At 32.9% G+C, this 13,866-nt stretch overlaps 1 protein-coding gene across 2 annotated transcripts in view; it reads right to left on the bottom strand.

The window, feature by feature from the left end:
• The window catches only part of mgat5 (alpha-1,6-mannosylglycoprotein 6-beta-N-acetylglucosaminyltransferase), a 56,028-nt gene that overhangs the window by 5,980 nt on the left and 36,182 nt on the right, over positions 1-13,866 (bottom strand). For both annotated transcript variants that reach the window (XM_052539047.1, XM_052539046.1), the window contains exons 8-12: positions 13,285-13,454; positions 13,069-13,203; positions 11,780-11,913; positions 6,122-6,255; positions 1,737-1,886 (exon numbers count right to left, since the gene is read on the bottom strand). In XM_052539047.1, coding sequence (XP_052395007.1) covers positions 1,737-1,886; positions 6,122-6,255; positions 11,780-11,913; positions 13,069-13,203; positions 13,285-13,454 — 723 coding nt within the window. The remainder of the gene's footprint in view (positions 1-1,736; positions 1,887-6,121; positions 6,256-11,779; positions 11,914-13,068; positions 13,204-13,284; positions 13,455-13,866) is intronic.

Genomic DNA, 13,866 nt, shown 5'->3' with positions numbered 1-13,866 from the left:
TTCTGAGCAAAAAATAAATATCATACATTTTGCCCTGATTTACAGAAGACACCCAGTAAAATGTCATTCAGTGTATCAGTCTTGTCAGGCATATTTAACACAAAAATCTATATATGGCATATTACAAGACTACTTTCACCCCAAATACAAATTTGTCAGTAAGATTTTTTTACTAATTTAAAACACAATAAAATTTAGTATGCTCCATTATTCCTTTAGATATTTTAATATGTACACGTCAGAATAAACATGTTGTTTGAATTTTTGCATAAATATTGTGTTACACTGAATGACAATGTAACATTATTTCAACCAAATTTTGACATTTTATTCTCCAAAAACTTATTTAAAACCTTTAAAGTAGACATTTTAATTACATTTAATGTGCTTTCTATGGACACAATATATATATATATATATATATATATATATATATATATATATATATATATATATATATATGATTGTATAATCGTGAGCTCTCTCTTTCTCTTTCTCTCTCTCTCTTTCTCTCTATATATATATAGTTAATATTAATGTATAATGTATGACATGGCTAATAATATTAACAAAACACAATAAATGAATATTTTAAATGAAATTATATATTGTATTGAACTTTGATAATCAAAATGATTTATAAACTTATAACCCAACTATTAATCAAACATACACACATAACTAGTTGAACAAAAACAACAACAACAATTACTTTGCATAAAAGTTTTAAACTTTCTGTGGTTGAACTTCTATTGTTGACCAACAGGGGGCAGCAGAGAGTTAGTGAAACGAGCAGGCTTCATGAAAAGTCAAGTCTTCTTCAGGAAGTGTGGCAGGAGCGCGTTCAGGCGAGTTTAGAGAACATTTGCATGATCACTCTCCCTGTACAGACATGGCCAAAAACCTTTGGCAGTGACACAAATGTTGTGTTTTGCAAAGTTTGCTGCTTCGGTATTTGTAGATTGTTTTTCAATGTTTCTATGGTATACAGAAAAGCATGTGAAATGGTGCTCCAACATGCTGAAAAAAAAGCCAAACTGCTCATGGATCGTTGCTGAAGAAATCTCCTTCAGGAAGTTTTTATATCATTCTTTATTAATTTCTGGGGCATAATTATGGGAGTCTACTCCCTTGGTTGAAAAGCAACCTCACACATGGATGGTCTCAGGATGCTTCACAGTTCACATCTTCACCACAGAAAATAACTTTGCACCAGTCTTTTTTTCTTTTTTTTAGCAATTATTTAAAGAGCATCCGATCACTCTACACAATAATCTAGAAACAATGTGAATGAACACCACAACAGCTTAAGCAGCGAACATCGCAAAACACAACAATTTACATCACTGCCGAAACCTTTTAGCCATGACTGTATGTAAACGAAGCGGCCTCGCTCTCGGGACTTTGCATGAAGTTTAAACAGCAGGGAAGGAGATAGTAAAGCTCAGAGTGAGTAAGAAGGCAGAGACGGAAGGAAATATAAGCTTGAGAGAAACAGCAGAACATCACGTCCTCTCTTTTGGGTGATGTTCATGCCACACACTGACCACAAAGTCAATGAACGTCATCGTGCAAGCGCAGGGCAGATTTCACACTTAGCTTTCAAGCATAGAGAAACGGCACAGACTTGTTACACTGATCTATAAACTCAAAACACACATGAGAAAGTCCTCATAAACGACTGCACAGGCCATATTCAAGTGCTTCAGAAACAGAAGGAGTGTGTTGATTCAGACCTTGGTCTCCCGCAGGAGGAACTGGAGGTCGCGTCCGCTGAGGATGCCGTGGTTCTTCACGTAGGCCGGCAGGTGGACCGTACTCGTGCCGTGGACCGTGCCGTGCACTTCCATGTACGAATGAATGATGTCCAGGTATTTCTTTTTATCCTAAAACACAAATACAGACACGTGCGTGTGAAAAATGAGTGACGCTGCTTGATGAATAAAATTAAAGTAGTTTTATTGTGGCTCTCGAAAAATCCTTTTGCATTTCCGCTGATGTAATCAAGACCATGTGGGCGGGGCTAAATATGAAAAAACTCTGAATTATATTATATTACAGGTAGTCTTTAGTATTCATAAAATTAATATTCAAAATATTTATATATATTATATTGCAATAAATAAAACAAATGATAACATTATATGTATTATACATTTATAATTATACTTTATTATTTAATCAAATTAATAAATTATAGCAAATTTATAAAATATAAAGTGCATAATATTTTTTTTTTCACTAATAAAAGCAAGATCATGTTAGCGGGGTTAAATAGTTCTTAAACTCTGAATTCACATTGATAATTATCTTTATTTAAAAGAGAAATACTTATAAAATTACAAATTATTTAATTTATTAAGAAACTATTATATATTAAATTTATTAACCCTAATGAAAGTCAAATTATTCATAGAAAATATAATTAATAGTATAATGTTTGTATAATAAAATAATTGAAACATTTTATTTTAGCTGATGTAAGCAAGAACATGTTGGTCCATGCATTTAGTTTTTATTATTAATAATCTTTATTTGAAAACAATTTACATTAAATATATAAAATAATGATTTATATTACGATCCATAAAACATTAATAATAATAATGCAAATATTGAAAATATTTGTATCAGTAAAAATTACAATTGTTTTGTTATTAAATTATATAATCAAAATGAACCATAATAATAACAACATTAATATATGAAATATGCTATAATATTGATATAAAATATATTGATATTATACTATAAAATATAGTAGTAATATTGCTATTCAGAGTAAAATAATTACAACAAACAATATTATTGATGCAAGCAATAATAATGGTAATATTGGATCATTTTGGGATATTTTTGTCTCAAGTTCTGAACCGTATTGAGACATTCTGTCACCAGATTTGCGTGACTGGAGCCAAAAGTCCCCAGGAAGCAGAAAACACAAACAAAAAGGTGATTTTTTTTTTTTTTTGCCTCTCAATCTGAGCTAGTTTTAGAAGAGCAGAAGTGCAAAAGCAGACAGGAAGAGTCAGACAGGACTCTGGGGGTAAAGCACAAGATGAAGAGGATAAAATGAAGCTTCTTCTTTACAAATGCTCAAAGAATACAAAGATGCATACTTCCTGTCGGAGGATGGAAACAGAAATAGAACCAGTCAGTGTGTGTGTGTGTGTGTGTGTGTGTGTGTGTGTGTGTCTAAGCAAGGTCACCAGAAAATGGTGAGAGTTACACTCAAATAAAATAAAAAATGTTTTATACACATACATACATGCATATATACATGCATATATATATATATATATATATATATATATATATATATACATGCATATATATATATATATATATATATATATATTTATATATGCATGCATTACAAATAAAACAATAGGTAATTTTTAGGACTTTTTAATAACTGTTATACATGTATGTGTGGTAAATCATGTTTCTATATATTTAAATATATTTTATTTGATATATTTTAATAGTAAAAATACATTAATAAATGTGTTAAAAAAATAATTACAATCAAAATTGCATTAAAATTAAATTTTATTATTTATTTATTTATATTTTATTTGATATATTTTAATAACAAAAATACATTTAAAAATTTAAAAAAATAATTAATCAAAATTGCATAATGTAAATTTAAAAAAGATTAAGGGAAACAAGTAGAAGTCAAAAAACTACTACTAATTGGTTAATTACAAATTTGTTATTTAAAAAATAAATTAAGAACCAAATAATATTGTCTTGAGCAAATTTGTGAACAATTTGATACAAATGTACAATTAGTATTTTCAAATACATTTTTTATAATAATGTTTAGTCTGGATATATTCCGTCTTGTATTCTTATGTATGATACACATCTGTGAGTTATGGCATCTCAGATAGGTCAGAACACACACACACACACAGACACACACAGACACAGAATATAAATTATCTGCTTGTTTAATCATCAGTTAGTTCCTTGTTTTATGGGACATATGAGCTGAAAATGCCAACACAGCATGCAAACACTGCGTTTGTGTGAGACAGCAGCTACAAAGCGTAAAAATGTGCATTTTTTGGTGTTTAACCAAGCATGTTTCATTCCTGTGTGTGTGTGTGAATGTGTGTGTGTGTCTGTTTGTGTGCGAGAGAGAGTAAAACCAACCGCAGAAAAGCATCTGTGTTTGAGACAGAACATAAACACACAGAGATGCATTACATGTGAACTTGTAGCGCCAATAACACAATGAATGTATGTGTGTGTGTGTAAAGAAACAGCCAAGACTTTATTTGCATTTCAAAAGCCTATACACATATCCTCTGATCTCTAGACGACACACACACACACACACACACACACACACACACACACACACACACGCCCTGATTCAGGGTCTATGCTCAAGTTTGTTTCCATGGAAACCAGTACTTGAGAGGCTGTGCAATAGCAGGAGCCTTTCTCTTTCTCTCTATCGCTGGGTGAAGGATGGCATCAGTAAAATTGCATGAGGTTAAACGCGAATGCACTGCTCCTGGAATTGCATCAGTCTTTCGCAGCCTCTTTCTGACCCTAAAAAATGTAACTGGACTTTTTTTGTTACTGTATCTTTAAGAGATGTAAATGAGCTCCATTGCGATTAGCTAACCTCTGCATACTAGCAAACGTAACTTCACAAAGGAAAAAAAAAATCATAATATGACTCTTTTTCATCCTGCGATGTAGGAGTAAAAAACAACAACACAAAAAACCTTTCCCTGAGATTAAATACGAATTGTCCATACTAGGACTATTATTGCCATGTTGTGCGCCAAGACTGAGCAAAGTTCCCTGAGGTTAATCAAGAATGCAATGTCACTATAAAGGCATCTATATTTATATATTTCCTTTTTCTGACTGTTAGAACTAATTGGGCTGTTTTTATCAATGTATCTTTAAGATATGTAAATGAGCTCCTTTGCGATTAGCCATCCTCTGTGTGCTGTAAAATTTCACTTGCAAACTTTTGCGTCGAAGAGAGCAAGAAAGAAATAGCATTATACTTAACATGACTCTTTTCATCCCGTGTGTTAAAAATCACTAAAAGTTGCCGATTTTCGCAAAAAAACTTCCAATGTAAACGCATCTATTTTTCGCAACCCTTTTGCTGAACCTTAGAATGAAACAAACTGTTATTTTTTTCTCTCTTTTTTTTTCGGGACTGTACCTTTAAGATATGTAAACTAGTTTTTTTGTGTATTGCGTACTGGCAAACTTCACGCAAACTTTCATTTTGTGTCAAAGACAACAATAATAATTTTATCCATGATATGGCTCTTTTCAACCCAAGTCGTTTGCCAAAAATACACAAAAACGTACCGTTAAAATTAAACTGGCTGTTTTTGTTACTGTACCTTTAAGACATGTGAATGAGCTCTGTTGCGATTACAATTTTAACGGAAATTTTCATTTCAGAGAAAGCAAGAAAATAATCAGTTGTCAATCATTTGGCTCTTTTCATCCCATGTAATTCGCCATAAATGCGCCCCCACCCCCCACACCCCGAGGTTAAATGCAAACCTTAAAATGAAATGTTCGGTTATTGTTACTGTACCTTTAATATATGTAAATGAGCTCTTCTGCGATCTTTTAACCTTGACGTACTGGCGTACTTCATGTTAAAACGTTTGTTTCATAACCAAGAGAGCATGAAAAATTATGTTATTCATAACATGACTCGGTTCATCCAGTACTGTTCGCCAAAAACACGCAAACATTCACTGAAGGACTTTAGAGAAACCGATTGAGAATGATGTCCCTTCTGGGAACAACGTGTGTGTTTAGATGTTCTGGAATGTGGACGAGTACAATGGGATTGGGTTTTCAGCTGCGTCTCTCATCACTCGGGTCGTTTCGGATCCAGTTGGGCAACGAAACGTTCTCTGTAGGAACATCTTAGCGGCGGAACCGACTGTGACCTTGTGCTGGGGAAAGTTGAAGTCATCGCCGTTGAATTGAAAACACTTTTGTTGGCGCTCAAAGTTGGAAAACGTGGCAAAACAATCTAGCATATAAACACAGCGCAGTTTCACATGTAAAGAGCCAAGAAAAAGTTGGACGCGGCTGTAGTTTGAGCAGAACTGACCTTCCAGAAGTTGTCCACCTTGCCGTACACCAGCGACTGGTTTTGTCGTTTGATGTCGTCGATGTGTCTGACGTCGCTGGCGTTCAGGTGCTGCTCGACAACAAAGCCCAGGAAACTATTGTCTGGAGTGTGGGCTGCAGAGAAAACACAACAACCAATCAGACGAGGCCAGAGAGCTCCAGCCAATCAACATTAACATGACAGACCCACCATCAAGTTACATTGGTTTATATAAATAAAATATAGTTTCTGTATGAAAAGCAATTTAAAAAACAATGTGGAAGAATATATATATACATACACACACACACACAAACTTCACACCCTCTTCTCACATAATACAAATTTAAACTCAAATAATATTTTATATGCATTAGTTAATTCATGTATATGCATTAGTTATGGTCATAATAATTAAATAAGACCGTCTGACTATATTATCTGTTGGGTTTTACAAGTATGTCTAAAATATCAAGCAAAAACAAATAACTGTTTGCAAATATGAATTTAAATATATTAAAACAGCAAAAGATGTAAAATCACATACATCAAGACAAAAGTCAATTATATAATTAAGGCTGGTTTAAAAATAAAGATTTATAATTTTTTTAAATAAATGTCATGCTGGGGCCTGTCACATGTTTTAAAGGTAAATACATTTATATTTAATATATATTATTTAAAAAAAATTATAATTAATTGTATTAATTATTAAGTTTGGTAAAGCAAACAATAAAAAGTGTTAGGTTGTGACATCACGTTTCAAATGTACATATAGTGCATCAAATTACAAATGTGTTGGTTGAAAAAAAATATATAGAAAGCTTGAAATAAAACAGGACCGGGCAAGATGTTTTGAATGGTACACATTTATAAAGTCTATTAAACTACAAGATTTTCTGGACGACAAAAAAGTTCTTAAAATAATTATATAAAATTCAATATATTTTTTTACATTTATCCTTAACAGTTTTGGCAGTTTCCTTAATTACTAGCTTTCATAATCATTTTAGTTTTTACATTTTAATAAAAAGTTTATAATAAAACATCTCAGGTTAGAAAAAGATGTCAATAAAAGTTCATGGTTAAATAATACGTTTGTCTATTTGTTTCTAAATTTTGATAAAAAACATTTCAATGGCATGTTCCACTTTGACAACTTAACCATATTAATGTGACCACATTCTCCACCATTTATTAATCTTTTCTGAAGTTTTATTTAAGGCATGTTTCTATAAAATAAAATAAATAAAATACACTATTAATCAAACAAAAAGTATAAAATACAAAAACAGATTTGTTCTTTGTTCCAAGTATTATTGCTTTTTAACCATGGGGAAATCTATGATCTAGCATGGCACATCAGGACTGGAGTTCCCGAGGGAAGATGATCGTTCGAATTAATTCTGTACGGGAAAAGATCCGTGTGGGGGTCCTTGTTGCCAAGCGAGGAGCTGTTACCATGAGAACAGTAGTCCAAGAGGTCACCAAGATAACGAAGCTTGGCAGAGATGCACCTGAATGCCATCTGTCCGAAAAATTCAATCCTCAGATTAAGATTTCTTATTTACACATCTGTGGTTTCAATTCCAATGAGAGTGTATGGAATGGAATTCAGAACCCAGGCAGACCATAATGCAATTTGCACAATTTAGCCGAAAAAAAATGGCATTTAAATGGAACACGGCCTCTTGCTCTCCTTCTCACTATAGATACTGTAAATCGCGCAAATATACTTGTACGAGAACACACGTGCGCACATACACACTCACTGATGTCAGTGAGTAACTATCGGTGTGAACAAAGACTCTTTTTGAAGTTTTTGCACCAATAAAAAGAGGAAGGATTGTGACAGAATTGCAAAAGACAGTCTAGACCTCACATACATGCACTATGTCGCCCTTCAGAAGAGCGTTTCGCAACACCACGCAGCAACAGCATGCAGGAATGCAGAGGAGACTAACTGCAGTTTGCAGGTGGTGTCACCAAGATGTGTTCAGTAATTAGCAGGAATGCGGGAGTTTGTGTGTGTGTGAGAGAGAGTTGTTATTAAACCTAAGAGTGGAAAAGAAAGAACCCTCACCACACACACACACACACACACACACACACACACACACACAGAGAGAGAGACGTCTCCCATCACTGCAGCGGCTTTCATCTGCGATGGACATCTTATCCTGATGAGTTTCACACACTCATGTGCTTTGTTAAAGCGCGGATTAGTTTCTGAAGGACAAAGCTTCATTCTTACATGAAAACTGACGGATAAAATGATCTAATTTGTGTGCAAAGTGTGCTGGACTTTTGAATTAGCAACAGATTAAACATCGACCCTTTCAAAAGAGGTCCTTCCCATCAAAAAATATATATTTTTAGGGCTGTGTATCGGCAAAAATCTGGTCATATGATACTCATCACGATACAGGGGTTTCGATACGATATATTGCGATACTTCAAGCAAGACGATATATTGGGGTATTTCTTATTTTAGGAATAGGATAATTATTTTAGATATAATTTTTGAAAAAATTTCCTTTAGAACACACCACCATATGCAAACCTTAACAAAAAAATAAATTTACATATCTATATAGATTAAAAAAAAGCTATATCGATACTGTCTAATATATATATATATATATATATATATATATATATATATATATATATATATATATATATATATATATATATATATATATATATATATATACACACGTATCAAAAGACCAGATTTTTGCAGATACACAGCCCTAATAATATCCATTTTATAGTTTCTACACCTCTAATTATTATAATATATAATGTATCCACACACATGATTAAATTCTGTATTGTTTACATTGTTGACATATGCACAAAATAGATTTTCTTGAAAAATATGTCTTTAAAATGACTTTTCACTTTTTCTTTTTCACTTCACTATTAAATTTGTTATGTATATATATTTATTATTATAATTGTTCTTAAAATGAATAATAAAACTTTAATAATATGTAAAAGACAAACAAATGCGTGTGTGTGTGTGAGTGTGTGTATATATATATATATATATATATATATATATATATATATATATATATATATATATATATATATATATATATATATATATATATATATATATATATATAACATTTATTTATTATACTATAATTGATGTTTTTTTTTTTATCCATCCACTCACATACTATATTTACATGCATACATGCATGCATAGATACACACACACACACACTTCAGTTGTCATTTTTTCATTCAGCATATGGCAAACTCGGTCCTCACAATTAATAATTTAACAGCATACCCAGATGCCTGCGAAAAACGAAGCTCTTCATTCCAGGAATGCTAAAGGAGAAGCGTTATGAAACACGACACAGACCGACTCTTCCACTGACTTTAATTATTCATCCTCTATGCATAAATACATTCATATTTTAAAACATTTTACAGATACTCCTCTCAGCAGCCAGGGGTGTTTTCCTCCTGTTTAAGAAAGGTATCTGGGAAAAAAAGGTAACATTAAAGAAAAAGCTAACTTTTCTCTGTGTGTGTGGCGTATGGGAGGAAGTGGCATGCAAAAGACAGGAAGTTGGTTAGTTTGCATGACTATGAAGCCCTGTGTGTGTGTTTGTGTGGTTTCTCAGGCAAATGTTAGCTGCAAAAGTGAAGGCGAAATCTTCAACGAGTGTCTGTCGAACAGCCAAATGTGGTGTTTACGCGCGACCGAATGTGTACGTGACTCTTTCAGTTGCGGTTTCGCCCGAGAAAAGCGGCCACAATGACGTCGTTTTTGCCTAGCAAACCCCAAAAAGCAGAACTAAATAAATCAAATAGAAACTGAATGATTCCGGTACTGTAATGCCGGACTGAAAGCGACGTCCTCTCTCGGTCTTGAGAGCGATTCGCTCATCTGATACGCGTGGGAAGCGTTATGAACAATAGCAGCTTCGGGACGGGCGGCACGGAGGACGCTCAACCATAAAGGAAACGGGGGCACGTCATTCTGGCCTGTCATACAGACAATATATGAGGTTTACAGAGAGCAGTGTGATGTTTATCAGCAGTGCAATGAGATACCGCAGTGCATTGTGGGAAGCATCAAGGGGACGGCAGGATAAAGGCTTTTGACTGGCAGTGTTAAGAATGGACGGAGGGCATACACACACACACACACATGTGCTCGCATCTGATGCAATCGGCTGGTAATATTTGAAGCCCAATCTTTCTGAATGGCTGGATTTGGCGAGAGCGTCTGAATCTGTGGTTGAGAGATGAACAGGTAGCTTTGTGTTCGTCTGCCGTCGACGCTCATGTCCTCACAGATGCCTTCGGACACGTGGCGAGGTCAATTACACACACATCGGTCAACGATCCGTCTTCCAAAACAAGCTCCAGGAGATCAGATACACACCACACACACACACACAATCAATATGTAGTTGCACTGCATGTCATGAAACCTGTCAAGAACATGTAGAACTCACTTTCTACTTTATAATCGCTAAAAACTATTAGATTACTATTATCATTTTTACATTCTAATCCAAAACAATGAAATACTATTTAAATTGCAAATTAAGTACAATAGTTTTACACTCTTTAAATTTATGTTGACTTTAATAAAATAATTACATTTATAGATATTATTATTATTATTGATTTAGTAATTTTTTTTCAAGAATTACAAAGATTTGAGAAGTTAAACTGACACATTATGCTAACGAGAATATGGTGGGAAAATCTACTTCATTATAATGCAGAAAATGAAAAATGGTATATTTATTTTCATGATAATTACCCATAAATTGTTTCTTCAAAAACTGTCACTGCCATAATGCAAAACGAAATAAAAAGATATATTAATATTGATATATTATATTTTTATATTATATATAAAAAATAAATAAATAAAATAAAATAAATATATATATATATATATTATATTTTAAAATATTTATACAAGTTGTACTGTCTTCACTTTGTTTAAAAAATAAATAAATAAAATATATATATATATATATATATATATTTTATTTATTTATGAATTTAATATTTACAAAAACAAAAGAAAAATGTGAATGCATTATGATAATGAAAATGTGAAGGGGAAATGAGCTTAAGTATCATGAAAAATATGTAAAAAAATTAAAATATGTAAAAAAATATGTATTTAAAAATTTATATATATTTATATATATATATATATATATATATATATATATATATATATATATATAGAAAACTTCTACATTTGGACCTTTTTTCCATTTTCTTTTAGTAATTATTTTTAAGAATTAAAAAAGTAAAACATTAATTTAGAAAAAAGTTGGTAATTTTGGTTTTAAAATTTTTTTTTTTATAGTTAACATTTTATAGTTTATTTTGTGACTTGACATTCGTGAGGAGTTTTGTGAGATTGAAATAAGAGCAGTTCTGCTTGGAAAGCTGCGAGTTTATGAGAATGTCAAAGTCTGTTGGTAAACAAAAGAGCTATTCAGAGCCTGAGCCGATCGGAGACACCCCCCAAAACCCCCGGAACCCCGACACAGCCCGGATAAAGTTTCCATATCCAAAGCCTAAAACTGAAAGGTTAAACACACACACACACACACACACACACACACACACAAAGCCTCTCTCATGCAGACTTACGAAACATGGTGTTGAACTGCTGGGGGTTCAGGTTCCACTTGCCCCACGGAGTTTTGTGACCTTTCGACTGGGCGTAGTGGGCGTGGTTAAACTCGGGCTCCGTCCCAAACGAGTCTAAGACCCTCAGCATGCACCTACAACACAAGTTCAACACTTGAGTGGGGGGAAACAGTAGCAAAGTGCTGATGTCTAGAGAAAAAACTAATTTGTAATAATTAAAACTAGTATAATTATTATTATCATCATAACATATTTTGATGTAGGTGTATGTCCGCGCACACACATAATGGAAAAATACACTTAACTATCTTGGGGAGAAAAAAAACATTTTATTTATTTATTTATTTTTTTGAAAGAAGAATTACCAAAAAATTACATTATGCTAAGAATGATATAAGCAAAAATAAATTAAATAAACTTGACTTTTGGTAGAAAAACATGTGGCACTTGTTTAAAAACTTTTGCATTTCTGTAAAAAATGACTTAAAAATACTATTGCACAATATTTCCTTATTTTAAGATTTACTTTTGAATCTTTTGTAAATAAAACAAATTTTTTAAGTACTGTAATACAACATTTTATTTTTTTTTGTAGTGAAATAACCACTAATAGAAGAAAAAATAACAATAACAACAACAATAATAATAGTAATAACTATTATTATGCATATTTTGGCATTTTTCATGACAATTAAGCACATTTTTCCAATGAAAACTCTACTTTTGATTGAAAAATGTGGTACTTTAGAATAGATTTTGTTTTTCCTAATGAAAAAAAATTAAATAATGTAATACAACTTTTTCTTGTTTTAATAACGAGACTTTAGTTTTACTTTAGAATTGTTGTAGTTTAAAAAAACGACTTAAAATGAAACAAAGCCATTTAAAAACACTTCAAAAATTGCTTTTGGCCAGACAGGGAGGTTATAAAACTGCTTTCAAAAACAAAAAACCTTATTCAGATTTCTTTGTTCAAATTAGTGAACACAAATCATTTATTTATTTAGTGTCTAAAGAATCTGTCTAAGGCAGCTTCTAACACTACAGAAAGTTATCCATTAGCAAACAAATGCGTTCGGTTACAGCTAACAGATCATATCGGGTCAGACGTCGCTCTTTCCTGGCTGGAACGAATCGATCTCGGCGTCTGAAGACATGAGATCAGGTTCAGACTCATTTCGAACGCCTCATGTGGTCAATAACGCTGAAGAAACGGTCTCAGGTGAAGGACACAGCTACCTACAGATGAAACACTTCATACTGAAGCACAAAATGTGATGTGAACTTACTGATAATGGACCCAGGACGGGCCCAGCGTCTTCTTGAACTGAGCCAGACCCACGATGTCTATATAGATGAGCTCCACGACTTTATCACCCTTGGTGGGGCAGCTGGACTTGTTCCCCATGACCTTCTTCATGATCCTGGAGAGACAGAATTGAATGAAACTGACTTGAAGGGAACTGATGTGAGCGTTGAGGAGCGAGACGGAGTCAGACACTCACTCCTTGAGCTCGGCGAGCGACGCTGAGATGCGGATGTCGTGTCCCAGCAGATACAGCGTGGTGATCAGGTCACTCCACTGGACCAGCTCGCCCAGAGGACCTCCGCTGAACGCGTTCTCCGCGATCTTAAAACCAGACTCCTTCGTCAGGAGCCCCAGGTGCACCAGGATCTAACATCAGCACCAGAAACAAGAGAAAACACGGAGTATATTCATATTATCTTGCACAGATATTATTTGATTCAAGACATACAGTATATCTGAATAAAACTATTGGGTTAAAATGTTATTTTAATAATTAACTAATACAAAATAAATGTAAAATATTGCGTATTATTATAACCAACACCCAAAACTGATGTTCAATGAAATAATCAACAGAAAATATTTCTATAGTAGATAAAGAGTTTTTTTTAAATTAAATTATATCCCAATAAGGGTTTTTAATTAAATCATGTCATTACATTTTTATATTAGTAGTTTTAGAAAATATTTTATTCATTATATTAATTAATTATATTTCATTTTCTTGGATAACATTTGTTTCTTTAACAATAATGATGCTAAATTTAACGTGTCAAAT

The sequence above is a fragment of the Carassius gibelio genome, chromosome A22 (genome assembly GCF_023724105.1).
Source record: "Carassius gibelio isolate Cgi1373 ecotype wild population from Czech Republic chromosome A22, carGib1.2-hapl.c, whole genome shotgun sequence".
NCBI lineage: Eukaryota > Metazoa > Chordata > Actinopteri > Cypriniformes > Cyprinidae > Carassius > Carassius gibelio.
Note: the sequence above shows the minus strand (reverse complement) of the source record. Positions and strands in the feature narration are given on the sequence as shown.